Here is a 26,452-nt window from a genome sequence, read left to right as displayed (position 1 = left end):
ATGACAATTGGGTACTTGTTCCACCACTGCAAATAATAAGGGATCATCTAATTGAACATTATATAACAAAGTTATTATACAATCTCATAAGCAACATGTTTATTCCCTTTCCAGTAATATTGTGTTCTACATAGCATATATGTTTTATGCAGCTCATAACAATAAATCATATTTAATATAAAGGTTTATTATACATATTATATATATTGTTTTGCATATTGCTGAGCAATTGTCTCTGAGGGCCATTGAACTATATGGATTTTTATTCTATGCGTTTAATAACGTTGTAGTAAACTACCAGTGTTTCCAAAATGTTCAACCTTTTCAGTCTTCATATGAGTTCCATAATGGATGCCTAATGCTGTTTTATAATGAATAGGTTCATAGTTTCTAACTGAAGAAAAGTATAGGCTAGTTAATTAATTAGAAATTTGATATTTAAAAAATGTACTAAAGTAAATGCAATAGGACGAGTTTGATATTAGACAGGTTTGATTTATGAATACAGAACTACAACCTATTTGATAACAAAATAGCCTTATTTTAGTGAGAGGAGAAAAAAGCAAAACCCACAATCAGAGCACCTTAGTGCTTAGGTATATTTGAGACATACATTTTATATATTTTTGAATCACAGCATCTATTAATCTTTTAACGAGGAAAAGAAAACCCTAGAACCAGTCTGCTTTGGGGGAATATTTCCCACGATGTTGCTCTTGTGACACACTGCCACACTTTCCCACGCATGCTCATTTAAGCGCGCGGAAAGGCGCGCGCACAGCTGACGGCGCAAGAGGCGGAGCTTGTGGAGCGAGAGCACGTGAGTCCACGCGCCGAAAGTAGGTTACAGCAGCGAGCGAAAAAAGACATTGAGCTCTTGTCCAGGAACGAAGTGGGAAGGCCAGGAGCTACAATATTTTATTGCGTACAGTCCACGCTGAATTACAGGAAGAATACTTAAATACGGAAACAATCTTACTAATAATCTATTCGTTTGATATTTTGTTTGTTTCACAGACCAGCTATTAGAAAACATATGAGAGTTTGTTTTATTTTTTATTCAACGGCTCCTTTTTGGAGCGAAAAAGCTTGTTTATATTCCTCCATTTTATTTTCATTCGCCTACCTGGAGATTTATGACTAAAGATTAGTACAGCAAGAAAATGAGAGGTAAGTTTATTCTAATAATACTTAAACAAATATGTTATTTTGCTCGTTAAAGTTTTGTATGGGAATAATGTAAACTGGTGGATGCATTACTTTGAAGTAGCCTACTGTACAGTCAGCTCTGAAGTGCGGGTGTTGAAATCAGGCGCGCTTGGCAATGAACGACGACACAGATCTCAGATAAACTTCAACGGACTATTTGACCATGACATGCTTTAAGACAAATAACCCAGTACTCTATGTCCCCCCTCAAGATATTTTCAAATCGTATTTAGATACTTAAAACCACTGCACAAATACATAACATTCAAGTTTAAGTATATATCTATTTGCATGGATATTTGCGGCCGTTTCCCATAGGCTTAGACTATACATATATGACATGTAAATGTGTGTCAATCAGTCTGCAGATAAACTTCGAGGGTGATCTGTTTGTCTTTGCATGTAGGATGACAAGAATAATTTCGATGTACAAGAATCATTTCGATGTAGTTACTTTTTTTCACCAGCAATTGGCAGCAATCGTTTTTGGTTATGTAAGAGGGGTGGTGATTGAAATGGCTTTCACAAAAAACATTATATAATCGTGTAATCTATTTGTTATTAGGCCTACAGAGATTATGTTTGTTCAGCTCAGTTTGCCATTCTGCATGTAGCCTAGATACTAGGTAGGTTATCTGGCGAAGTGACTATTGCTGGCCATAATGAATTTAAACATATATTTTATAATATAATATTAAAATAATACAAATATAAAAAAATTGCTCCCAACCCCTCAAAACTCGAGTGCTGATTTCGTGTCAGTTCTAATTGGTGGTGCGCAGCGGGTGTTTGATATCGCGTGTTGAGGGCGCGTTGTTGTTTTCTTCATCCCGGCATGGAGGACTGTGGGAGAGAGACCACTGTTCCATTGGCCTAGTTCTGTCATTGAGGATTACACAGCATTCAGCGAAGTGGTGAAGGATTGGTGGGGACTGTGGAGGCATGGTTTGTTTCTGAGGGGTATCGTAATTTCTAAAACAATCCATTAGCCATTACTTCAATCTGAGGACATTGGCATGTGCAAACCAATGCGGGTTGTGTGTCAATAACAGAGACTTTGCTGATGCATAAGTAAAAACTTTTGCCAACAAGGAAAATTAAACCAATAAAGTTTATTATAGTCCACATATTATTTGCTACATTGTAAAACAAAAAAAATGATATCTGTGTAGCCTATCAGTGTTTAACAGATTGTTTTGTATCATATTTCTATGGCAAATTATTTACATAAACTGAAAGATCATCAATCATTAATAATGGGTAGCAACAACCAGTAGCCTACATTCACCTCTCAGCCCTCACCTTGTTTCCATTGTGAGTTTAGCTACTTGATTAAATCAACCAGAATCTATGTCACCCATTTGTTTTTAAGGACTGCTTGCTTATGTAATAGGATATATTATGAAATTCCCAGCTCTCATTCTCTCCAGTGATCCACACCTCTGTGGATATGCATGGTCCCCCAGGTGCCAATGGCAGGACCACTGTAAACTTAATGGATGCAGCCACTGTAGTGGTGACTTTTATGAAGTGCACTTCTCCTAGGTGAGAAGAGAACTCTGTCTGCCACACTGTCTGAAGTGCTACAGCCATGTAGTGCATAGTTTTAGCAAGGGATCAAAGACAAAGTAGAGCAGTGGAGGCATCTCTCTGCTCCCAAGGGCACTGTTGATCAAGCTCAACGTCATTATCTGTCAGGAAATGTTCACAGTGGGGCTACAGAATGTGTGAAGGTGCCTCTCTCTGACAACTGGCTGCTAATGTTCCACTCCCTGGAGCTTTAACTCTTGCCCTGCTTAGAGTTGATTCATCCTCATTTGACTCCCTATACAGTATAACTAGACCAGTGCTGGGAATTTTGCCTGGCCAGGAAAAAAACAACGGACCCCAGATTAAGGCTATAGGCTACATACAATGAAAAACTGCTGGCCCAAAGTACAGTTTGACTATTTGTTTGGGAGCAGAGTCGTAGAGACATGGAGTTATATATGATGTGTCGAAATGTGGTTGTAGCACAGCCCTAAATATGTTCCAGTGGGGGAGGGGGGGGTGAGCACACACAATTGCTTATATGGTGTCCAAAGCAGAGGACAAAAGTACATTTGTTTAAAATGTTTGTTTTTACAGCTTTTTTTGTTACATATACATTTTACACGCATTTTACATACATGGTACTTTCACAGCATTCACATAACAAAGATATATATATTTTTATACAGACATATTTTGGATAGCTAGTACTCAGACATCTCCGGTCTACATTATACAGTATATAGTGTTTTCAGTAATAACTATTACCAATCATGTGCTTTTTATTCCCAACCCTCAGCTGCTCTCGGCCCATCCCTGCTGTCTCTGTAGACCACCCTCTTTTGATTTCCATGTGCCATATATTTTTCAAATGTGCTGTGATGTCTTACAGGAAATTTGAACCTTTCTAATCGCATAGTATCAACAGATTGTGAGTTATAGATTACATTTTCTCCTAAGAGTATTATTATATTGTTGACTGATTGACTATGGCTTTCCAAATTGCCCAACACTGCCATTATCACCCAACACAATCATCGACCAACACAACACAATTTTAAATGTTATGATTTTTAAGCCATTCCTTAACCTGTGACTCGAAATAAGCTACATGGGGAGAATACCACAATAAATTATCTAAGATTCTCTCTTTGCAGGAAAATATGCAGAGCTAAGATTGTTGTATGCTCCATATATACAGTATATAGCATCCAATTTGTGTCTTTAATATATGGCAGACAAACAAGTTCCCTACCCTCTTCCCCTTCCACTTGCTTCCTCCATGTTGCTGTAATGCTGCCATCAGTATATAATATGAAGTTAAAATAAAGACGGCACTTCTAAAAGCCTTTTTCACACCATAGCCTGCTGAATTTGCAAGATAACTTTTCTTTCATTTTGATCTCGGCACAAATTTAAATGTGGCACTGACTCGCCCATTGATTGATGTTTCAGCATTGTCTCAATGAAGAGTTCGGCGTTCGACTAGCCATGTGTGACATGTACGCGCAGTTACAGTACAAGCCTGCTGGAGTTAGCGACAGGCAGATGAGCAATATCCACCGTTCATAGTACAGATGAAGCCTGACCTGGAATGTGAAGCTAACTGAAGCTGTCTAGCTTTCTAAAAGCCTGAGTAGATCTAGCGTGCTTCATAGTATACCACTCAGGCCTGTTAGGGAAATCCAGATTGATACAGTTGAAGTCGGAAGTTTACATACACATAGGTTGGAGTCATTAAAACACTTTTTTCAACCACTCCACAAATTTCTTGTTAACAAACTATAGTTTTGGCAAGTCGGTTGGGACATCTACTTTGTGCATGACACAAGTAATTCTTCCAACAATTGTTTAAAATTGTTTTATTATTTCACTTATTTCACACTGTATCACAATTCCAGAGTTGTCAGAAGTTTACATACACTAAGTTGACTGTGCCTTTAAACAGCTTGGAAAATTCCAGAAAATGTTGTCATGGCTTTAGAAGCTTCTGGGAGGCTAATTGACATAATTAGTGCCTCTTTGCTTGACATGGGAAAATCAAAAGGAATCAGCCAAGACCTCAGAAAAAAATGGTACACCTCCACGAGTCTGGTTCATCCTTGGGAGCAATTTCCAAACGCCTGAAGGTACCACGTTTACCTGTACAAACAATAGTACGCAAGTATAAACACCATGGGACCACGCAGCCGTCATACTGCTCAGGAAGGAGATGCGTTCTGTCTCCTAGAGATGAACGTACTTTGATGCGAAAAGTGCAAATCAAATCCAGAACAACAGCAGAGGACCTTGTGAAGATGCTGGAGGAAACGGGTACAAAAGTATATATCCACAGTAAAACGAGTCCCTATATCAACATAACCTGGAAGGCCACTCAGCAAGGAAGAAGCCACTGCTCCAAAACCACCATAAAAAAAGCCAGACTACGGTTTGCAACTGCACATGGAGACAAAGATCGTACTTTTTGGAGAAATGTCCTCTGGTCTGATGAAACAAAGATCGAACTGTTTGGCCATAATGACCATCGTTATGTTTGGAGGAAAAAGGGGGTGGCTTGCAAGCCGAAGAACACCATCCCAACCGTGAAGCACGGGGGTGACCGCATCATGTTGTGGTGGTGCTTTGCTGCAGGAGGGACTAGTGCACTTCACAAAATAGATGACAACACGAGGATGGAAAATTATGTGGATATATTGAAGCAACATCTCAAGACATCAGTCAGGAAGTTAAAGCTTGGTCGCAAATGGGTCTTCCAAATGGACAATGACCCCAAGCATACTTCTAAAGTTGTGGAAAAATGGCTTAAGGACAACAAAGTCAAGGTATTGGAGTGGTCATCACAAAGCCCTGACCTCAATCATATAAAACATTTGTAGGCAGAACTGAAAAAGCATGTGTGAGCAAGGAGGCCTACAAACCAACAAATGGGCCAAAACTCACCCAACTTATTGTGGGAAGCTTATGGAAAGCTACCTGAAACATTTGACCCAAGTTAAACAATGTAAAGGCAATGCTATCAAATACTAATTGAGTATATGTAAACTTCTGACCCACTGGGAATGTGATGAAAGAAATAAAAGCTGAAATAAATCATTCTCACTACTATTATTCTGGCATTTCACATTCTTAAAATAAATTGGTGATCCTAACTGACCTAAGACAGGGAATTTTTACTCTGATTAAATATCAGGAAATGTGAAAACTGAGTTTAAATGTATTTGGCTAAGGTGTATGTAAACCTACGACTTCAACTGTATGTTACACTCAAAATTATATATGGCAGTGGAGTAAAATACATAGAGAGCAAAAGAGAAGTGGATGTTTCATACGCCACAAACCACACCCATAAAATAAGACCAAATAAAAGCCAACAACCAAATAAAAGCATTTAACAAAAAAGTATACATTTTGGGAAAGAAAAAAAAACTGTACAGTCATTTATTTTCCTACGCAATATTTAGTATTAACACAGTATCACTGATTGTTACCTAATGTAGCTGGGCTAGATCGTCAGTCACCATCATTGGTACCGTACACACTTAAGTCCACTCTCAGTCCACTCCTATTACTTCTACAGAGGAATTACTCAATCCTCTTGTGCATATTTAAAGAGTAGGGCTCTGTATCATCCATACACTCTCACAGAATACTACTTTGTGTAGGTAGGCCACGCTGACGTGGAGAGAGGGAGAAGTTATCACTATCGACAAAGCTGTTTAGAAAACAGGTGCTAGGTACTGTAGGCCCCATCAGCAGCCTAGCCCAGAGAAAGGGTTATGTTTAATCAACTAAATGTCCCCTTCACCTTGCAATAAAGCTCTAGGACAAGAGCACCTCACACCAGATGTTCTATATTGTATATATACCTTAAACCCTTAACGCATATGCAATGTAGGTTAAACATACAGTGTGTCAAGTAAATACAAAGTGCAAGGTAAATAGGACCTTTGGACTCCCTATGAGCTGTTTGGAGTAAGATAAGAGAGCAAAGTCTCTGTGACTACAGTCTTTACTGCTGGGACAAGCAAACTGACCGGCAGAGACTCACACTGACACAGAGTTGCCTCAGAAGATACCTCAAGATATATGACCTCCGATAACTGACAGTACCACTAACTCCTTTAGGGCACTAAAACTCTAATCAAATCCCATCCTCAATCACAATTGTCTGCAGATTGTGATAGCATGAACATTTTCAGACTTTGACAACACTCCTCTCCCACTTAGTAGATGACTATTACAGCATGAATTGTGTCCCTTAATATACATTATTTCTAAACTGGTTCCTCATATATATATATATATATATATATATATATAAAAGTATTCAGACCCCTTTACTCTTTCCACATTGTTACCTTACAGCCTCATTCTAAAATTGATGAAATTGTTTTTTCCCCCCTCAGTCTATACACAACACCCCATAATGACAAAACAAAAACAGGTTTTTAGAAATGTTTGCTGATTTATTCAAAATGAATATCTGAAATACATTATTTACACAAGTATTCAGACCCTTTACTCACTACTTTGTTGAAGCACCTTTGGCAGCGATTACAGTCTGGAGTCTTCTTGAGTATGACACTACAAGCTTGGCACACCTGTATTTGGGGAGTTTCTCCCATTCTTCTCTGCAGATACTCAAACTCTGTCAGGTTGGATGGGTAGCGTCGCTGCACAGCTATTTTCAGGTCTCTCCAGAGATGTTCAATCGGGTTCAAGTCCGAGCTCTGGCTGGGCCACTCAAGGACATTCAGAGACTGAAGCCACTCCTGTGTTGCCTTGGCTGTGTACTTAGGGTTGTTGTCCTGTTAGAAGGTGAACCTTTGCCCCCATTTTGAGGTTCTGAGCTCTCTGGAGCAGGGTTTCATCAAGGATCTCTCTGTACTTTGCTCAGTTAATCTTTCCCTCGATCCAGACTAGTCTCCCAGTCCCTGCCGCTGAAAAACATCCCCACAACATGATGCTGCCACCACCATGCTTCACCATAGGGATGGTGCCAGGTTTCCTCCAGACGTGACGCTTGGCATTCACGCCAACGAGTTCAATCTTGTTTTCATCAGACCAGAGAATCTTGTTTCTCATGGTCTGGGAGTCCTTTAGGTGCCGTTTGGCAAACTCCAAGCGGGCTGTCATGTGCCTTTTACTGAGGAGTGGCTTCTGTCTAGTCACTCTACCATAAAGGCCTGTTTGGTGGAGTGCTGCAGAGATGGTTGTCCTTCTAGTAGGTTCTCCCATCTCCACAGAAGGAACTCTGGAGCTCTGTCAGAGTGACCATCGGGTTCTTGGTCACCTCCCTGACCAAGGCCCTTCTTCCCCGATTTCTCAGTTTGGCTGGGCGGCCAGGTCCAGGAAGAGTCTTGGTGGTTCCAAACTTCTTCTATTTAAAAATGATGGAGGCCACTGTGTTCTTGGGGACCTTCAATGCTGCAGAAATGTTTTGGTACACTTCCCCAGATCTGTGCCTCGACACAATCTTGACTCGGAGCTCTACGGAATTTGCTCTGACATGCACTGTCAACTATGGGAACTTATGTAGACAGGTGTGTGCCTTAACAAATCATGTCCAATCAATTGAATTCACCACAGGTGGACTCCAATCACATTGTAGAAACATCTCAAGGATGATCAATGGAAACAGGATGCACCTGAGCTCAATTTTGAGTCTCATAGCAAAGGGTCTGAAAGTAAGTAAATAAGTTCTGTTTTTTATTTTTAATAAATTAGCAAACATTTCTTATAACATGTTTTCACTTTGTCATCATGGGGTATTATGTGTAGATTGATGAGGGGGGGAAACATGTCATCCATTTTAGAGTAAGGCTGTAATGTAACAAAATGTGGGAAAAGGGAAGGGGTCTGAATACTTTCCAAATGCCCTGTATATCATCTTATCTCACTCATATTGGTTACACTTTATTTTACTGCCCACTAATTACCTGGTATTTACCATGGTGCAATGTTTATTTTTACATAATTATTACTTTTTTTTCCTAGAGAGAGTGCATTTATGAGAGTAACATCCAAATAGTCCTTGGTCTAAACTTGACAGAGCATGACTACAGGTCAAACGTCCCTGACCCATTGATCAAACCAGAAATGTGAGGCCCATATAAAATGTCCAGAAACATTGCTGACATTCTGAACTGCTACGTAGTGCTACGTACTACTATATGGTCATTGTAAAAATAAAAAGTTCTTAACTGACTTGCCTAGTTAAATAAAGGTTAAATTAATTAATGAAAAAAATATGGCGCTGTGTGTACTTTACATGCCATATACTTCCACGTGATTAAGAGATTGTCCTCAAATGAATTAGTCATCCATTTGAATTGTGTGAAAAGTTTTCAAGTGTTGAATCCATGAGCACTTTATGTAACTATGTCCAGGCAGCCCATTACATTCCTGCAGGTCTCTGTGGCCATGCTAGGGGTATTAATAGTTTTATGGACAGCTGAAACTGCACTGAAATACTTGACATGCTGCCACAAGTTGAGCACCAGTGTAAGTTACAGCCAGGGCCCCTTCAGAATATACTGTATGTTTAAAATACTCTTGTACTGCCTGGTGTTACATAAGTGGAAAATGGATGGCAATACAGCTGTATTTACTCTACAATTTCTAAAGTGCTCATTAATCTTTCACTTATCAAACATAGACTGTTTTCTTAAGCCTGTGAACATTTCCATTCCCCTGTCAGTGATTGAACCAGATTTAAAACAGGATTTAAAACAGGAAAGAAAGAAATCGGATAACATGCCTTGCAAGGCCACCACCCGAAGTACCTCCCCCTTGCTGAATGGGAAAGTGTGTCAGTAGAACAGCTCCTTCTCTCTCGTAGCCTGACTGCTCTGCAGCTGAGCGGCGTGTGAGTTAACATATCAGAGACCAAGATATGCTCCCAGGAACCAATGTGAGCGAAAGGGGAGGGTTGGCTTTTCACAGCATTGCTAGGGTGACCTCCTCCCTGAATGAGTGTTTTCATGGAGCAAAGCCAGACAGCAGTTATATAACATGGAGAGGGTGGGGGCCAGGAGTGCTGGATGTGGTAGAGAGAGAGAGGTTTTTTTTATTTATTTCCTTTTTTGATGAGCTGGTAAAGGGCAGTTAATACTGTTGCTGCCTGCAAATTAAATGTTACCTAACGCCTTGCGTCACTGTAACACAAAGTAGTTCAGAAAAAATAATTCAACACACCAAGCAGTCAAAGCAAACAGAGAAAAAAACCAATCGTTTTTTGAGAGTAGCCATTTAATCTTCTGTAGCGTCGGACGCTCTCCTGAAGCTGGTGCTTTTGTTAACCTCTTGACATTTAGTTCACCCTGGAGGAGGAACAGTGCCAGTGAAACTTTATAACCCCAGCTAATGCAATTGACCCGCTACTCTGAGCCATAGGAGGCCCTGCCACTTAGATAAACAGCATAATGAAAAAAACAGCCTGTTTCAGGGAGAGAGAGCTCAGGGCTGTGCGCACACTGTTGCACACACTGTTAAAGTTGTAGTCTATGTGTTCCATTTGTAGATTCTGGCAGGATGCATTGTTCTAATTTCTTTCATCCCACGAGTTGACATTTAAACAATATTTAATATGAATACATTTTAAATTACATTTTATATTTTATCGCTTGGGTGGAATGTTTTTATCTGCAAATTGTTGCAGATTGGCTTTTGCATTTGATAGTGTTTCTTTTGGGTTCAAAATCAGGGCAGTTGGTAATAACGATGAAACAGATTAAAAGGTGGCTATTCCTCCTTATTTGATAGAGTTTATGGGGATGTTTCTTATGTCTCCACCTCTCGTGCACTTTCTCACACAGTTCTGGCACAATTCACAAGACTCCTTATCACCAGACGATTGAACCATGTCATACTAGAGATTAATTAACCCAACCCAAGACACCATCAAAGTATAATTTATTATCTAGTCTAGGGACTATTGAACAACAGCTATTGGACAACTTGTATGAAGCACCACTCAATAATGTACACCTAACATGTTCAAATGTGTTAAGTATGCGATGCACTAATGTGTTATTGACTGTACGTTTGTTTATTCCATGTGTAACTGTGTTGTTGTTTGTCGCACTGCTTTGCTTTATCTTGGCCAGGTCGCAGTTGTAAATGAGAACTTGTTCTCAACTGGACTACCTGGTTAAATAAAGGTGAAATAATTACAAAATAAAAAATGTCCTCCTCTCTCCTTCCAGCACAAATTGAAGTAATACCCTGCAAGATCTGTGGGGACAAGTCATCAGGGATCCACTATGGCGTAATCACCTGTGAAGGCTGCAAGGTGAGCGACCTCAACCTCGGAGAGCCTTGGAAATCTGTTCACTCCACTTGAGTGTTCTATTTTAGTTTGTCGTACTCTCATCCCTCAGCAAATTCAATCAATATAGATATTTAGATATTGTATGCCCTTGTCCAGTACTTCAGCCCTCCCTGCTTCTGTACCGGTGTTCATGGTGTTTGTGCTTGTGTGTGTGTTTGTAGGGTTTCTTCAGACGCAGCCAGCAGAACAATGCTATGTACTCCTGCTCCCGGCAGAGGAACTGTCTGATTGACCGCACCAATCGGAATCGCTGCCAACATTGCCGGCTGCAGAAGTGCCTGGCCCTGGGCATGAGCCGTGATGGTGAGTGTCAAACACAAACACAACAAGGTCAGTCCAGAGGGTATCACTGTCTGTCAGTCTCTTCACTGGATGCTAGGGCTCTCCGGGTCTTATTGAAAGGCCTTGTGTAGAGTTAATTTATACTGTGTGAAATCACTGCTGGAATCATGCTAGAGACACAGCAGTGATGCTATGGAATTCAAATATCAGTGGTTTTTATTCTATATTTAGTTTTATATTGGCTCCATATGGGTGTATGAGCTCATAATTCATTCCCTGGTTATTGACTGACTCTTTATCTCCTTTGCTGGTACAGCTGTAAAGTTTGGCCGCATGTCCAAAAAGCAGAGAGACAGCCTATACGCTGAGGTCCAGAAGCACCAGGCATCCCAGGAGTTAGCTGCCGCCCGTGAGGTGGGAGCCGAGGTCGAAGGTCATGGCCGGGCATACAGCAGAGGCTCCAGTGCTGCCCTCAGCGACCTTGACGACATCGCCACTCTGCCGGATGGCCTGCTGTTCGACCTACCCCTGACACCAGAGGGCGCCGAAAGAGAGTACTGCAATCTGGAGATGATAGGGGGCAGCAGCTCCTCCTCTCAGAGTTCGCCCGAACAGAACGGACTGGACTTCAGAGATGGCAACCACCACATCAAGCACGAGTACCAGCTGCTGCATGAGTCCAGCCTGTTCACACACACACTGCTCAACACTTTACCCGAGGGGTTCTCAATACTTGAGATCGGTAAGTGGAACTGTCACTCTTATCATTATCTGCTTTGTGTCAATATAACGATCACTAGATTGTTTTTCATTGAGTGTGGTTGAAAGCTAACCCATACTTGACTTGTCCATTTCCAGAGCGTATTACTGCTAGTGTGGTAAAGTCTCACATGGAGACCAGTCAGCACGGCAGTGAGGAGCTGAAGAGACTTGTCTGGTCCCTGTACACCCCTGAGGAGACACGCAGCTTCCAGAGCAAGGTAAACATCAATGTCCTGTAGCAGGATTAACTCAGTGACCTAGTACTCTGTGACCTATATACTCTGACACCCCTATGTGCTATTCCAAATGTCATATATAACATGGGCATCCCTCTGGTCTCTCTTTCAGTCTGCGGAAGTCATGTGGCAGCATTGTGCCATCCACCTCACCAATGCCATCCAGTACGTGGTGGAGTTTGCCAAGCGCATCACTGGATTCCTGGATCTTTGTCAGAACGACCAGATCATTCTTCTCAAAGCAGGTCGGTACCTACTGTTAGGACATAGGAGGAGTGCATTTCATAACACTATTCCATGACCTCAGCTTTCTCTGACCTTAAAGCATAGTTCCTGTTCACACAACCTGAGCATGTATCCATTTACTTCATTAACATGTCTCAGTACTTAATGTTGTAGTATAGTACTACAACATTAATACACAATAGTATATCTGAAAAACATGTGTGTCTATAGTTAGGAAGACAAATTCCAGCATTTGGACTACATTTAAGCATATACAAATAATTTCACCTAATTTGTGCACACAAAATACTGTATTTGTCACATTTTGCATATAGGGCCACTACATTTTGCATATACCTGGAGGTTGCTACATAAATGAACAACATATGATGCAAAGACCACATTCTGTTTCCAACGATTTTGAAGAAAATAGTTATTATTCTCACGCTGGTTTTTCATTATGTGATGTTTGTTCATCATCATTGTTTGAATTGTAAAACAATTTATTTGAAAAATGATTTTATTTATAATTTATTGAAATACATATAATTTGTTATGATATGAAATATATGTATTTTATTAACTGACAACATGGAATTCATGTTCTATTTAATGTTGTTTGTGTATACATGTTGGAGCATCCTCTGTTTCCTTTTTCTCCCTTTCTACCACTGTCTCTGTCTCTCCCTCTCTGTCTTTCCCTCTCCGTCTCTCCATCTCTCCGTCTCTCCATCTCTCCCTCTCCGTCTCCCAATCTCTCCCTCTCTGTCTCTCCCTCTCTCTTTCCCTCTCCGTCTCTCCATCTCTCCCTCTCATCTCTCCATCTCTCTGTCTCTCCCTCTCCGTCTCTCCATCTCTCCCTCTCCGTCTCTCCATCTCTCCCTCTCTGTCTTTCCCTCTCTGTCTTTCCCTCTCCGTCTCTCCATCTCTCCCTCTCTGTCTCTCCCTCTCCGTCTCTCCATCTCTCCCTCTCTGTCTCCCTCTCCGTCTCTCCATCTCTCCCTCTCTGTCTTTCCCTCTCTGTCTTTCCCTCTCCTTTCCCTCTCTGTCTCTCCATCTCTCCATCTCTCCGTCTCTCCGTCTCTCCCTCTCCGTCTCTCCATCTCTCCCTCTCTGTCTCCCTCTCCGTCTCTCCATCTCTCCCTCTTCATCTTTGTGGTATATTTATGATCTCTTCTTCAGGATGTCTGGATGTGCTTCTGATTCGCATGTGTCGTGCCTACAACCCCATCAACAACACTGTTCTGTTTGATGGCAAGTTTGCCAGTGCACAGACCTTCAAAGCTCTTGGTGAGACCCCTCTTTATGAAACCAAATCATTAATATTTATTCACACACCCACATAGTGGGTGTATTCACACACACTAGGTCAACCTTTCATTAGTTTCCGTTTTAAAAAAGCGTTTGTTTTTATGACACCTGTTTTTCCCCCTGCTTTCTCCCAGGTTGTGATGACCTTGTGGGTGCCGTGTTTGACCTGGCCAAGAGCCTTAGCCGTATACAGCTCTCTGAAGAGGAAATGGCTCTGTTCAGTGCTGCTGTTCTCCTGTCACCAGGTAATCCTCTCACACTCCCAGCTCTAAATCAGACACTAAGTAATATGTAAGAAGGAAAAACAGCAGAGGCTAACTGTGGTTGTCGCTCTCTTTTTTCCTCCAGACCGACCATGGTTGAAAGACACCCAACAGGTGCAGAAGCTTCAAGAGAAAGTATATCTCTCTCTGCAGCATTGTCTACATAGATGTGGCTCATCGGAGGAGAAACTGGCAAAGGTACAGACTGGCAGACTGACTGTTCCTTTATTCCTCAAACAGGCCTTTGTTAGTGGATTTGGGGTGAAATGTGAAAAATACACATTTTCTGTCTCTTTTTCCTTGTCTCACTCTCTCTCTTCTTCTACCTCTAAGATGGTGTCCAAGCTTCCCATGATGAAGTCCATCTGCAATCTCCACATTGACAAGCTCAAGTTTTTCCGTCTCCTCCACCCAGAGACGGCATACAATTTCCCCCCTCTGTACCGCGAGGTGTTCAGCAGTGAAATCACCTTCCCAGACTCCACAATGGGCTAAAAATCTGTTCAGATATGAAAGTGATTCATATAGAGACAGAAATATGTAGGAAAAAGGAGGTAGAGAGGGAGAGGAACGTGGCAACAGCGAAGCAACCAGCAGCTCAGTGAAAATCCTGCACGCTACACTTTAGGAACACTACTCTCAGTCACTTGGACTGTAAGCCAGTCCAGGCTATGAAATTCAACACTAGGTGCTGGGTACTATGAGCATGCTACTTATTTTTGTTGTTGACTAAAATGGTTCTGAGAATGTAATTTCGCAATATCAGATGGTTTTCAAAAAGAGCTTGAGATCTCCCTCAAGTTAAAGTCCTCTGTAAAACAGGTATGATGTGTTTGAATGTACCCCACAGACATGCAGCACAGCCCTAGGTTTGAGACAGAGTGTACTATAAACCCTACTATCCTGCCCCATGGAGGAGTTGCTGTGTAGATCTTTATTTTATTTTATTGCAGTTCTAAAGCTCAATTTTAGTTTCTTATTTGGTAGTGCCCATACTTTGCAGTTTTGTATGCTATGAACAAACTGTTTAAAGGGACCAAGATCAAACAGATAGTCGGGCAGATTTGTTTTGCATGCAAGTCATGGACACAGAGACCCAGGGTGTCTATTACCATCCATGCATACTTGCACACACAGCACTAAGACAAAGCACTTATGCTGACCTATATATGTATTTTTACAGGCACACATTCAGACACTGATATTTTTGAGCTCTTGACTTTATTTTTTAAAATGCAATCAAAGACCTCGGTCCCACTACCCTTTCCCCTTGCAAATGCCACTTAGAGAGAGAAAGAGAGAATCACAGAAGTGTTTTGAAAGTATTTTTAAACGTTCCTTACGTATACACTTATATTTAATCATGTAAAATACAATTAGACAGGGATTTATATATATATAGAATGATTCAGGTTGTTATTGTAAAAGAGAATGTTTTTTCAATGACTTACCTGGTTAAATAAAGGCAATTAAATAAAGATAAATAGATTCCCCAGGACAGTGTGATGAATGTTCATCTGTCAGTCAAAGACTGCCTGACCATATTCTGGGTAACTGGGATGAAAAATGATTAGATTATTAGCACTTACCATCTAAGAGCCCTCCACCCGATCCGGGCCATTTTCTCGTGCTACCAAGAATCTCAGGGTTCCAACTCAAAGACTGCCGATTATCCTCCTGTATCTAACAGAAGTGGGATCTGTGGGACTTTGTTGAGCAGAGAAAGGAAGCAGATGATAAGAAGAAAACAAACCGGTGGCAAACACTTTCCTGTGCTCCCACATAGGTAACAACTGCAATGGGGAAAGGGGTTTGACCTTTGACCAGCAGGGGGAAGGTGGAGACTCATGCCCTCCCTGTGTGTTCAAGCAGTCTACTGTTTCAGACTGAACTGAAGGTGTGCTGATTTGTTAATGATGCCCACTCACCCTAACCCCCCCCCCCCCCCTCTACCTCACCCTCTCCCAAACACATACAGATGTGATCTCTTAATTTGATCACTGTTGTCACAGATAATTTTACTGCACAACAATAAATGCAAATTGTAGTGTATTCAAGGTTTAAAAAAAGCTTATAAAGTTTGTAAATTCCAAACTAAAAATGTATTAACCCCCATAATTCACATTTCCTGTTGCTGCAGGATTATTTTCCTGCTGTGAGAAACTGGTCAAATTAAGAGAGTACACCTGTATGGCACTACAAAGGGTTGACAGAGCCATCAGCTAGCCCCTTGAGTTAGGGATTTCTACATTCAGATTATAGAGTATATGAGATGTCATAATTTGAAGGATGATGATATACATACAAAAATATGTATTTTATGCAGATATATTTTCCCTCTCTGTTTATTTGAGAACACTAAATCTGCCTCTCTGTCTTCAATGAGCGCAGCCTTTTATTAATCTCTACCAGAAAGTCATAGTTAGATTAACACCTCTATCTTGGGAGAGGGACATCGGGTGTGGCAGGATGTTACTTTTTAACAATTCTTGAAGGGGCTTTTTGGATTTAAAAAAGCTTTCACCGCCCACAGTACAAAGCTTGTACATAGACAAGCTGATGTGTGAACAGTTTGGTCAGAGTGGAATACTTTGAATACCTTTACCACAAAAAGAGACAATCACTTTCAGGCCTTGGATACTTTCTGTCCAAATAAAATCCGATTTTTCACCTTGCACTGCTGGAACAGTGCTCTTCACCATACTATATACATTAAATAGTTGGAATTTAGGGCGATACACTTTTCTGGGTGCTTACAACTGTGTCATAATGGGACTGTGCTATAATGTCTTTCCCAATTTCAGTTAGGGGGGCCTAAACAGTCCTGGTAGATGGCCTAGTGGACTCAATAAGCACTCCAGCCAGAGACCTTTAAATGTACAGCACAAGAGGTTTCAAGTTCTCTCAACGTAACAACATTCTACTTTTACATAGAGCTAATATTAACTGACTTGAGTTTATAGTTCGCAAGGCAGGGGAGAAGATTGTAACAAGGTGTAAATGCTTTGTAATAACTTAGATTGTTTTGTATTCATAAAGTGTCATCTGCAGACCTAAAACTGCTTTTTCCGTCTTTGGAGGCAGTTCTTAAGGTGTGCAGTTACATTTCCACTCAGTCACTCAGGGAGACAGCTGGGCTCTCTGAACTACAGTGTCTTCGTCAGTTAGCCAAGTCAGACACTGCACCGAATAGAAGACCTTAAACCTTGAAACCTTGATCACTGTGTACAGTACATGTTCTTGTGAATGTTGATCACAGAAGTATCAAAGATTTACCCCTGTCTAATATCAATATTATTACAGGAATTTTGAATTGTAGAAGAAATAGGGTCTAAAATGTACTGAAACTGAAAGATAGATTTTAATCTTTGAATCCTGTGTTGTTTTTGTCGTGATCTTTTGTTTCTTCATTTCTATAGTTATCTGTCAATTTTTTTGTCAACTGTTTAGTGTCCTCCTTTTTGTCGGACAGTTGGAATTTAAAAAAAAATTAAGAATGTTTTTAAGAATATCTCCCTAAAAGTTAGTCTTTTGTCATGATCCTTCTGTTTATCATGTTTTCATTCTATTATAAGATTATTATTGAAATCAATATAGATTTGAATAAGATATCTCAAATATATTATTAATATGACACATTTAAGAGTTTTGTTGTACAATGGGGATACAATATGTGGATTTAAGAATGTAATAAAAGGCTTTTTACAGTAAGTTAATGCTGTTTGTATGTTTACTCATGTATTGAAACTTCTTAACTCTTGAAATTAGATTCTTCCACAACAGTTCATTGGTATTACATAAAGTTGAAGCCATAAGTTTACATACACCTTAGCCAAATACATTTAATCTCAGTTTTTCACAATTCCTGACATTTAATCCTAGTAAAAATGTCCTGTTTTTAGGTCAGTTAGGATCACCACTTTATTTTAAGAATGTGAAATGTCAGAATAATTGTAGAGAAAGATTTATATCAGCTTTTATTTCTTTCATCACATTCCCAGTGGGTCAGAAGTTTACATGCTACCAAATACTCATTGAGCGTATTGCCTTTAAATTGCTTAACTTGGGTCAAACATTTCGGGTAGCCTTCCACAAGCTTCCCACAATAAATTGGATGCATTTTGTCCCATTCCTCCTGACAGAGCTGGTGTAACGAAGTCAGGTTTGTAGGCCTCCTTGCTCGCACATGCTTTTTCAGTTCTGCTCACAAATTTTCTATAGGATTGAGGTCAGGGCTTTGTGATGGCCACGCCAATACCTTGACTTTGTTGTCCTTAAGGCATTTTGACCCAACTTTGGAAGTATGCTTGGAGTCATTGTCCATTTGCGACCAAGCTTTTACTTCCTGACTGATGTCTTGAGATGTTGCTTCAATATATCCACATAATTTTCCATCCTCATGAAGCCATCTATTTTGTGAAGTGCACCAGTCCCTCCTGCAGCAAAGCACCCCCACAACATGATGCTGCCATCCCTTGCTTCACGGTTAGGTTGGTGTTCTTCGGCTTGCAAGCCTCCCCCTTTTTCCTCCAAACATAACAATGATCATTATGGCCAAACAGTTATATTTTTGTTTCATCAGACCAGAGGGCAATTCTCCAAAAAGTACGATCTTTGTCTCCATGTGCAGTTGCAAACCGTAGTCTGGCTTTTTATGGGGGTTTTGGCGCAGTGGCTTCTTCCTTGCTGAGCGGCCTTTCAGGTTACGTGGATATAGGACTCATTTTACTGTGGATATAGATGCTTTTGTACCTGTTTCCTCCAGCATCTTCACAAAGTCCTTTGCTGTTGTTCTGGGATTGATTTGCATTTTTCACACCAAAGTACGTTCATCTCTAGGAGACCGAATGCGTCTCCTTCCTGAGCAGTATGACGGCTGCGTGGTCCCATGGTGTTTATACTTGCGTACCATTGTTTGTACAGATGAACGTGGTACCTTCAGGCGTTTGGAAATTGCTCCCAAGGATGAACCAGACATGTGGAGGTCTGCAATTTTTTTCTGAGGTCTTGGCTGTTTTCTTTTGATTTTTCCATGATGTCAAGCAAAGAGGCATTGAGTTTGAAGATAGGCCTTGAAATACATCCACAGGTACACCTCCAATTGACTCAAATTATGTCAATAAGCCTATCAGGAGCTTCTAAAGCCATGACAACATTTTCTGGAATTTTCCAAGCTGTTTAAAGGCACAGTCAACTATGTAAACTTCTGACAACTCTGGAATTGTGATACAGTGAATTATATGTGAAAAAATCTGTCTGTAAACAATTGTTGGAAAAATTACTTGTGTCATGAACAAAGTAGATGTCTTAACCGACTTGCCAAAACTATAGTTTGTTAACAAGAAATGTGTGGAGTGGTTGAAAAACTTGTTTTAATGACTCCAACCTAAGTGTATGTAAACTTCCGACTTCAACTGTATAGGAATATCAATCATATGGAATATAGATAGGTAATTTGTTAAATATTTAACAAGAGATATACAGTTAACATCTGTCGACAACATAGAATAAGCCAAAATATCAAACTGATAAAGACAAACTGATAAATCACAGTGGTGCAAATTGTGAAACAATGCTAAGGTGACCAAATGTATGTGGACACCAGCTCGTCGAACATCTCATTCCAAAATCATGGAAATTAATATGCAGTTGGTCCCCTCTTTGCTGCTATAACTCCCTCCACTCTTCTGGGAAGGCTTTCCACTAGACGTTGGAAGACTGCTGCGAGGACTTGCTTCCATTCAGCCACAAGAGCGTTGAGCGCTGATGTTGGTCGATTAGGCCTGGCTCACAGTCGGCATTCCAATTTATCCCAAAGGTGTTTGATGGGGTTGAGGTCAGGGTTCTGTGCAGGCCAGTCAAGTACTTCCACACCATTCTCAACAAACCATTTCTGATTTATCCTCGCTTTGTGCACCGGGGCATTGTCATGCTGAAACAGATAGGGGCCTTCCCCAAACTGTTGCCACAAAGTTGGAAGCACAGAATCATCTAGAATGTAATTGTATGCTGTAGCGTTAAGATTTCCCTTCACTGGAACTAAGGGGCCTTGCCAGAACCATGAAAAACAGCCCCAGACCATTATTCCTCCTTCACCAAACTTTACAGTTGGCACTTTGCATTGGGGCAGGTAGCGTTCTTCTGGCATTCGTACGCCGGACTGCCAGATGGTAAAGCGTAATTCATCAATCCAGAGAACGCATTTCCACTGCTAGAGTCCAATGGCGGTGTTCTTTACACCACTTCAGCCAACGCTTGGCATTACACATGGTGATCATAGGCTTATGTGCGGCTGCTTGACCATGGAAGCCCATTTCATGAAGCTCCCGACAAACAGTTATTATGGCATCCTATGACATTGAAAGTCACTGAGCTCTTCAGTAAGGCTATACTATCTGCCAATGTTTGTCTATGGAGATTGCATGGCGGTGTGCTCGACTTTATGCACCTGTCAGCAACGCGTGAGGCTGAAATAGCCGAATCCACTCATTTGAAGGGGTGTCCACATACTTTTGTATATGTATTATAAGTCCAAGTGTCTTAGCAGGGTTCCTGTCTAAAGCATTTTCTTACATCAGGTATAGAATCATTACAGGACATGACAGTTTCCAGATGCGATTTGGCATCCAGGTACAAATATATTTTAATACAAGCTTGCAGTCCAATTAAATTGAGGGCCACTGAGCTCTCATGACAATGTTCACTTTAAGCAGTGGGCTTGCTCAGAAGAAATATCAGTCCGCTCAGAGAAGCACGAGATTGAATTTCACTCAACTTTCTAGAGTTTTACCCTTAGTTAATTACCACTATCAACGTTTCCCTTTACTGTGGGAATTGTGATCGAATTAACACAACTATTAGAAACTATTAGCAACTTCCAATGCAAAATACCGAAGCAAAACGAACTATGCAGGAGATCTTGTTGTATGTAGGCAGAACATCTTTGAAAAGCAAGTGAGGTAAAGAGCTTTTTTATGTCTTAAAGGGGCAGTGTTGTATTTTGAGACAGGCTTGAATAAGCTAAGGAGCCAATAGGCAGAGGGTGGCATAGTTTGTCTGATTCTCTGTAATAATGGTATGGGAATAATAATCCATTTTATTTTGTAAAGTGCTTTCTTGCATCAAACAACACAACAACATTTTCAGTCACCTCCTTGTCTGAAGGTCAAGTGGATAAACAGGTTAATGTTAAGCTCTACATGTTTTTTCAAAGTCTCATTGAATGTAGGCCTACATTGAACAGCACACATTGGCTGCTACTGTAGGCTGACTGATATAACAGCTATTTCTATGATAACATGTTATGGGATCTATTTTCTCCATTGTTTTTGATGGTAGGCCACTCTGGTAGACCTACGTTATGATCAAATAGCCATAGTAGCCTACTTGACCTCTGTCTAAAACTGTAACTTAAAGCGGGTACAGCCTCAGTGTTCACAGTAAATACTCGCTGGAAGTTGCACAGAATTTACACAACGTTCAAGTTTGCGCTCAGCAGACCTGAAATTTGCTTAGTGCCTAAAAAAATTATAGGGAACATTACTTGACACCAATCAACTATTTCCCAAAATGTTGTTTCTTCTGTTTGTATACAGTAGTCTGTGGTATTATTGCAATAAAACAAACATTAACAATCTCCGGAGAATAGAATCATGGTATTTCAAACTATGGCATACATAGGCCTACCGGTTTACAGTGTAGCACTTGTGACTCTTTGCTCCCTGCTAAGCCCATCAATAAATCAATATATATATATATATTTTTTTTTTACTTTTATTTAACTAGGCAAGTCAGTTAAGAACTTTGTAGATTTGTACCTTTTCAGCTCAGGGGTTTGAACTTGCAACCTTCCGGTTACTAGTCCAACGCCGCCCTGCCGCCCCAATATGACTTGGGGGTCTCACTGGACCACAATCCAACTTCTGACACCGATGTGGCAAAATTCAAGGGTAGCTCCAAAGGTGCTCAACCCAACTACCATGCAACATCAAAATGAATAGCTCTTTGATTTCCAAGTCTTTTCACAAGATTGTTAGCTAATCAAAGTTTATTGGTTGCGTACAGATGCGTGCAGATGTTATCGCAGGTGCAGAGAAATGATTATGTTTCTAGCCCCAACAATTCAGCAATATCTAGCAATACACACATAATCACATAACAATGTCAGAGTACAGAATATAAATATATATATGTACAGTGGGACAAAAAAGTATTTAGTCAGCCACCAATTGTGCAAGTTCTCCCACTTAAAAAGATGAGAGAGGCCTGTAAATTTCATCATAGGTACACTTCAACTATGACAGACAAAATTAGAAAAAAAATCCAGAAAATCACACTAGGATTTTTAATGAATTTATTTGCAAATTATGGTGGAAAATAAGTATTTGGTCAATAACAAAAGTTTATCTCAATACTTTGTTATATACCCTTTGTTGGCAATGACAGAGGTCAAATGTTTTCTGTAAGTCTTCACAAGGTTTTCACACACTGTTGCTGGTATTTTGGCCCATTCCTCCATGCAGATCACCTCTAGAGCAGTGATGTTTTGGGGCTGTTGCTGGGCAACACAGACTTTCAACTCCCTCCAAAGATTTTCTATCGGGTTGAGATCTGGAGACTGGCTAGGCCACTCCAGGACCTTGAAATGCTTCTTACGAAGCCACTCCTTCATTGCCCGGGCGGTGTGTTTGGGTTGTTCTTGTCATGCTGAAAGACCCAGCCACGTTTCATCTTCAATGCCCTTGCTGATGGAAGGAGGTTTTCACTCAAAATCTCACGATACATGGCCCCATTCATTCTTTCCTTTACACGGATCAGTCGTCCTGGTCCCTTTGCAGAAAAACAGCCCCAAAGCATGATGTTTCCACCCCCATGCTTCACAGTAGGTATGGTGTTCTTTGGATGCAACTCAGCATTCTTTGTCCTCCAAACACGACGAGTTGAGTTTTTACCAGAAAGTTCTATTTTGGTTTCATCTGACCATATGACATTCTCCCAATCTTCTTCTGGATCATCCAAATGCTCTCTAGCAAACTTCAGACGGGCCTGGACATGTACTGGCTTAAGCAGGGGGACACGTCTGGCACTGCAGGATTTGAGTCCCTGGAAGCGTAGTGTGTTACTGATGGTAGGCTTTGTTACTTTGGTCCCAGCTCTCTGCAGGTCATTCACTAGGTCCCCACGTGTGGTTCTGGGATTTTTGCTCACCATTCTTGTGATCATTTTGACCCCACGGGGTGAGATCTTGCGTGGAGCCCCAGATCAAGGGAGATTATCAGTGGTCTTGTATGTCTTCCATTTCCTAATAATTGCTCCCACAGTTGATTTCTTCAAACCAAGCTGCTTACCTATTGCAGATTCAGTCTTCCCAGCCTGGTGCCGGTCTACAATTTTGTTTCTGGTGTCCTTTGACAGCTCTTTGGTCTTGGCCATAGTGGAGTTTGGAGTGTGACTGTTTGAGGTTGTGGACAGGTGTCTTTTATACTGATAACAAGTTCAAACAGGTGCCATTAATACAGGTAACGAGTGGAGGACAGAGGAACCTCTTAAAGAAGAAGTTACAGGTCTGTGAGAGCCAGAAATCTTGCTTGTTTGTAGGTGACCAAATACTTATTTTCCACCATAATTTGCTAATAAATTCATTAAAAATCCTACAATGTGATTTTCTGGATTTTTTTTCTCATTTTGTCTGTCATAGTTGAAGTGTACCTATGATGAAAATTACAGGCCTCTCTCATCTTTTTAAGTGGGAGAACTTGCACAATTGGTGGCTGACTAAATACTTTTTTGCCCCACTGTATATAACTTCTACGGGGCGTAGTCATTGATACTGCCGGGATATTCGAGGCCTGCCCTGAATCCAACATTACCTTCTGCTGGCTCACTGCATTTGTGATGCACATTAATGCTGATGATGTGGTTGTTACTGATAATGAGCACATGGCTGAGCTCTATCACCACTTCATTAAGTCAGGATTCCTATTTGACTCAGCCATGCCTCCTCGCCCGTCCAACATTTTCTCATCTCTCCCCTTCTAATGTGACTATCCCTGATGCTCCTCACTCTTTTCCCCCTGCCCCGCTACAAAGTTTATCCCTGCAGGCAGTCACTGAGTCTGAGGTGCTAAAGGAGCTCCTTAAACTTGACCCCAAAAAACATCTGGGTCAGATGATTTGGAACCTTTCTTCTTTAAGGTTGCTACCCCTATCATCGCCAAGCCTATCTCTGACTTTTTTATCCTGTCTCTCCTTTCCGGGGAGGCTCCCATTGCTTGGAAGGCAGCCACGGTTCGTCCTTTATTTAAAGGGGGAGACCAAGCTGATCCTAACTATTATAGGCCAATGTCTATTTTGCACTGTTTATCAAAAGTATTGGGAAAATGTGTTAATAATCAACAGTGGCTTTCTTGATGTCTGTAATATTCTCTGGTATGCAATCTGGTTTCCGCTCAGGTTATGGATGTGTCATTGCAACCTTAAAGGTCCTAAATGATGTCACCAATGCCCTTGATATGTTGACTTGGTGACCGTTATTGTGTATGGGGAGGAAGCAACCACATATGACAAGAGCATAAGGCAGGTAGGTGTTCACTATAGTGAACCAACACAACCTGACACTAATTGACAAGAAATGCCATTACCTTATTTGTCCTTCACATGTCATTGGAATTGCACCTCTCCAATGTCAATGCCATCTTAAATCTCCCAGAAATGTCATTGATAGGCCCACTCCAGCATCAGTCCTCCATCAAAATGTCTGAAAATTGTTGGCGTGTATTGTCCTCATCTGTATCTATTGCTAAAAACCAGGACTGGTCAGCCCATGTGACAGCTGAACTGGACTCGCATGTGTATAATTCGTTTTCATGCTGGGGTGACTCATGCATTGGTCTGCGAACCTGCAGTAATACCAATATCCCTATAAGGACATATGGCATTTATGGCAAACAAGAAGCAAACTTGCTGTATGTGATCGTTTATGGTGGCTAGGGATTGACTGTGAGACAGTGGCCTTTGTGCACCATGCTTGACCAGCTCCACCTCTTCTGCAACCCTTTCACTGTCCATCGAGCCCTGGGATCATCTTCAAATGTGTAAGTGTGTGGAGCTGATCCTTGAACGAACCTTGGACCCAATTTTATTTTATTTTGATGTCTGAGCCCACTTGTTTTCCTTAGAGACAATTACAATAGCCACAACATTAAAAAAAACGTGTAACAGCATTCATTTTTGTCAGGCAGGACCATACATCAGAGAGAAAATTTTACTTGGAAGTGTGTCTATTGAACAGCTACCAAAAATGGAAGTTCATCATAAATATTCATAGTTGATATTTCTGCCTATTCTATCTGTGTGTTTACAGGTCTATATTTTCAAGATGCATGAAGATATTCTAATGCTGTTTGTTTGTGTATGTAGGGTAGACAGCTGAATAGTTGTATTCCACATATGAGCAATATCAGAGATTGCAATATTGGGTTACATGTGTTTATGTGGCGCACCCCCCTCCAGCCAGGCATTATTCTGCACATTTTTAGTTTAGTGGGTGTTTTATAGCAGATTACAATAGCCACAACATCACAAAACATGTGATACTGTATGTGTTTTAGTCAGGCATGACCATACAGCACTGAATGAGAGCAAATTTGACTTGGGAAGTTGTCTATTGAACAGCTACTAGCAATATTGGGTTACATGAGCTTATTTGGTCCACCCCACAATATCTATAAATTTAACCACTTTTGCAGTAAAATATTTTCACACAACCATCCATTTAATATATGGGAGACCTCAGAGATATAGAAAAATATGTTTCTGTTTCATTATACCTCGGGTAGGAGTATCTCAAAATCAATGGCGGCTGTTGGGAGGAGCTATAGAAGGACGGGCTCATTGTAATGGGAGGAATGGAATAAATGGAACGGTATCAAACATTTGGAAACCACATGTTTGACTCCATTCCAGCCATTACAAGTAGTCATTCCTCCTATAGCTCCTCCCACCAGCCTCCACTGCTCAAAATGTATCTCAAAACTAGCCTGAAAGTGCTTGAGACTAAAACGCACGTCTAGAAAACTATTGAAGAACACTTCTGCCACCCTGTGGGGGGTGGAAAGTGAACATAGAACCTATTGTATTGATTGGCCTGTTCCTCTTCTGTGCGATAGTGGGCGCTGCGTACTTGCTTATGGAGAGACCATCTGCAAACTGTGGAATGTGCAGTGCAGGGATTAACCGCTTGGTGCAATTTTGCAAAAGTGTACACTGTGTGGATATGCTCATAGCTACATATCACTAGAGGC

At 40.9% G+C, this 26,452-nt stretch overlaps 1 protein-coding gene across 2 annotated transcripts; it reads left to right on the top strand.

Annotated features, from left to right (window-relative positions):
• Positions 1-799: 799 nt before the first annotated feature.
• LOC139409209 (nuclear receptor ROR-beta-like) lies at positions 800-17,861 on the top strand. Of its 2 annotated transcripts, XM_071154044.1 has the most exons (10): positions 800-1,170; positions 10,947-11,032; positions 11,233-11,374; positions 11,670-12,095; positions 12,212-12,333; positions 12,464-12,596; positions 13,759-13,866; positions 14,022-14,132; positions 14,236-14,348; positions 14,484-17,861. In XM_071154044.1, the coding sequence occupies exons 1-10, from the start codon at positions 1,164-1,166 to the stop codon at positions 14,643-14,645; spliced, it is 1,410 nt and encodes a 469-aa protein (XP_071010145.1). In that variant the 5' UTR covers positions 800-1,163; the 3' UTR covers positions 14,646-17,861. The 2 variants fall into 2 exon arrangements, with proteins under 2 accessions (XP_071010145.1, XP_071010144.1); XM_071154043.1 differs by lacking the exon at positions 800-1,170 and having other exon boundaries at positions 10,910-11,032.
• The last annotated feature ends 8,591 nt before the right edge of the window (positions 17,862-26,452 follow it).

This window comes from Oncorhynchus clarkii, chromosome 5, assembly GCF_045791955.1.
Source record: "Oncorhynchus clarkii lewisi isolate Uvic-CL-2024 chromosome 5, UVic_Ocla_1.0, whole genome shotgun sequence".
Classification (NCBI taxonomy): Eukaryota; Metazoa; Chordata; class Actinopteri; order Salmoniformes; family Salmonidae; genus Oncorhynchus; species Oncorhynchus clarkii.
This window is presented reverse-complemented; position numbering and strand designations above follow the sequence as displayed.

Coding starts and splice junctions, on each gene's coding strand:
- LOC139409209 (XM_071154043.1), top strand. CDS start 10,925: ATGTCCTCCTCTCTCCTTCCAGCACAAATTGAAGTAATACCCTGCAAG. Junction 12,096..12,211: donor GTTCTCAATACTTGAGATCG/GTAAGTGGAACT, acceptor GTCCATTTCCAG/AGCGTATTACTGCTAGTGTG. Junction 12,334..12,463: donor CACGCAGCTTCCAGAGCAAG/GTAAACATCAAT, acceptor TCTCTCTTTCAG/TCTGCGGAAGTCATGTGGCA.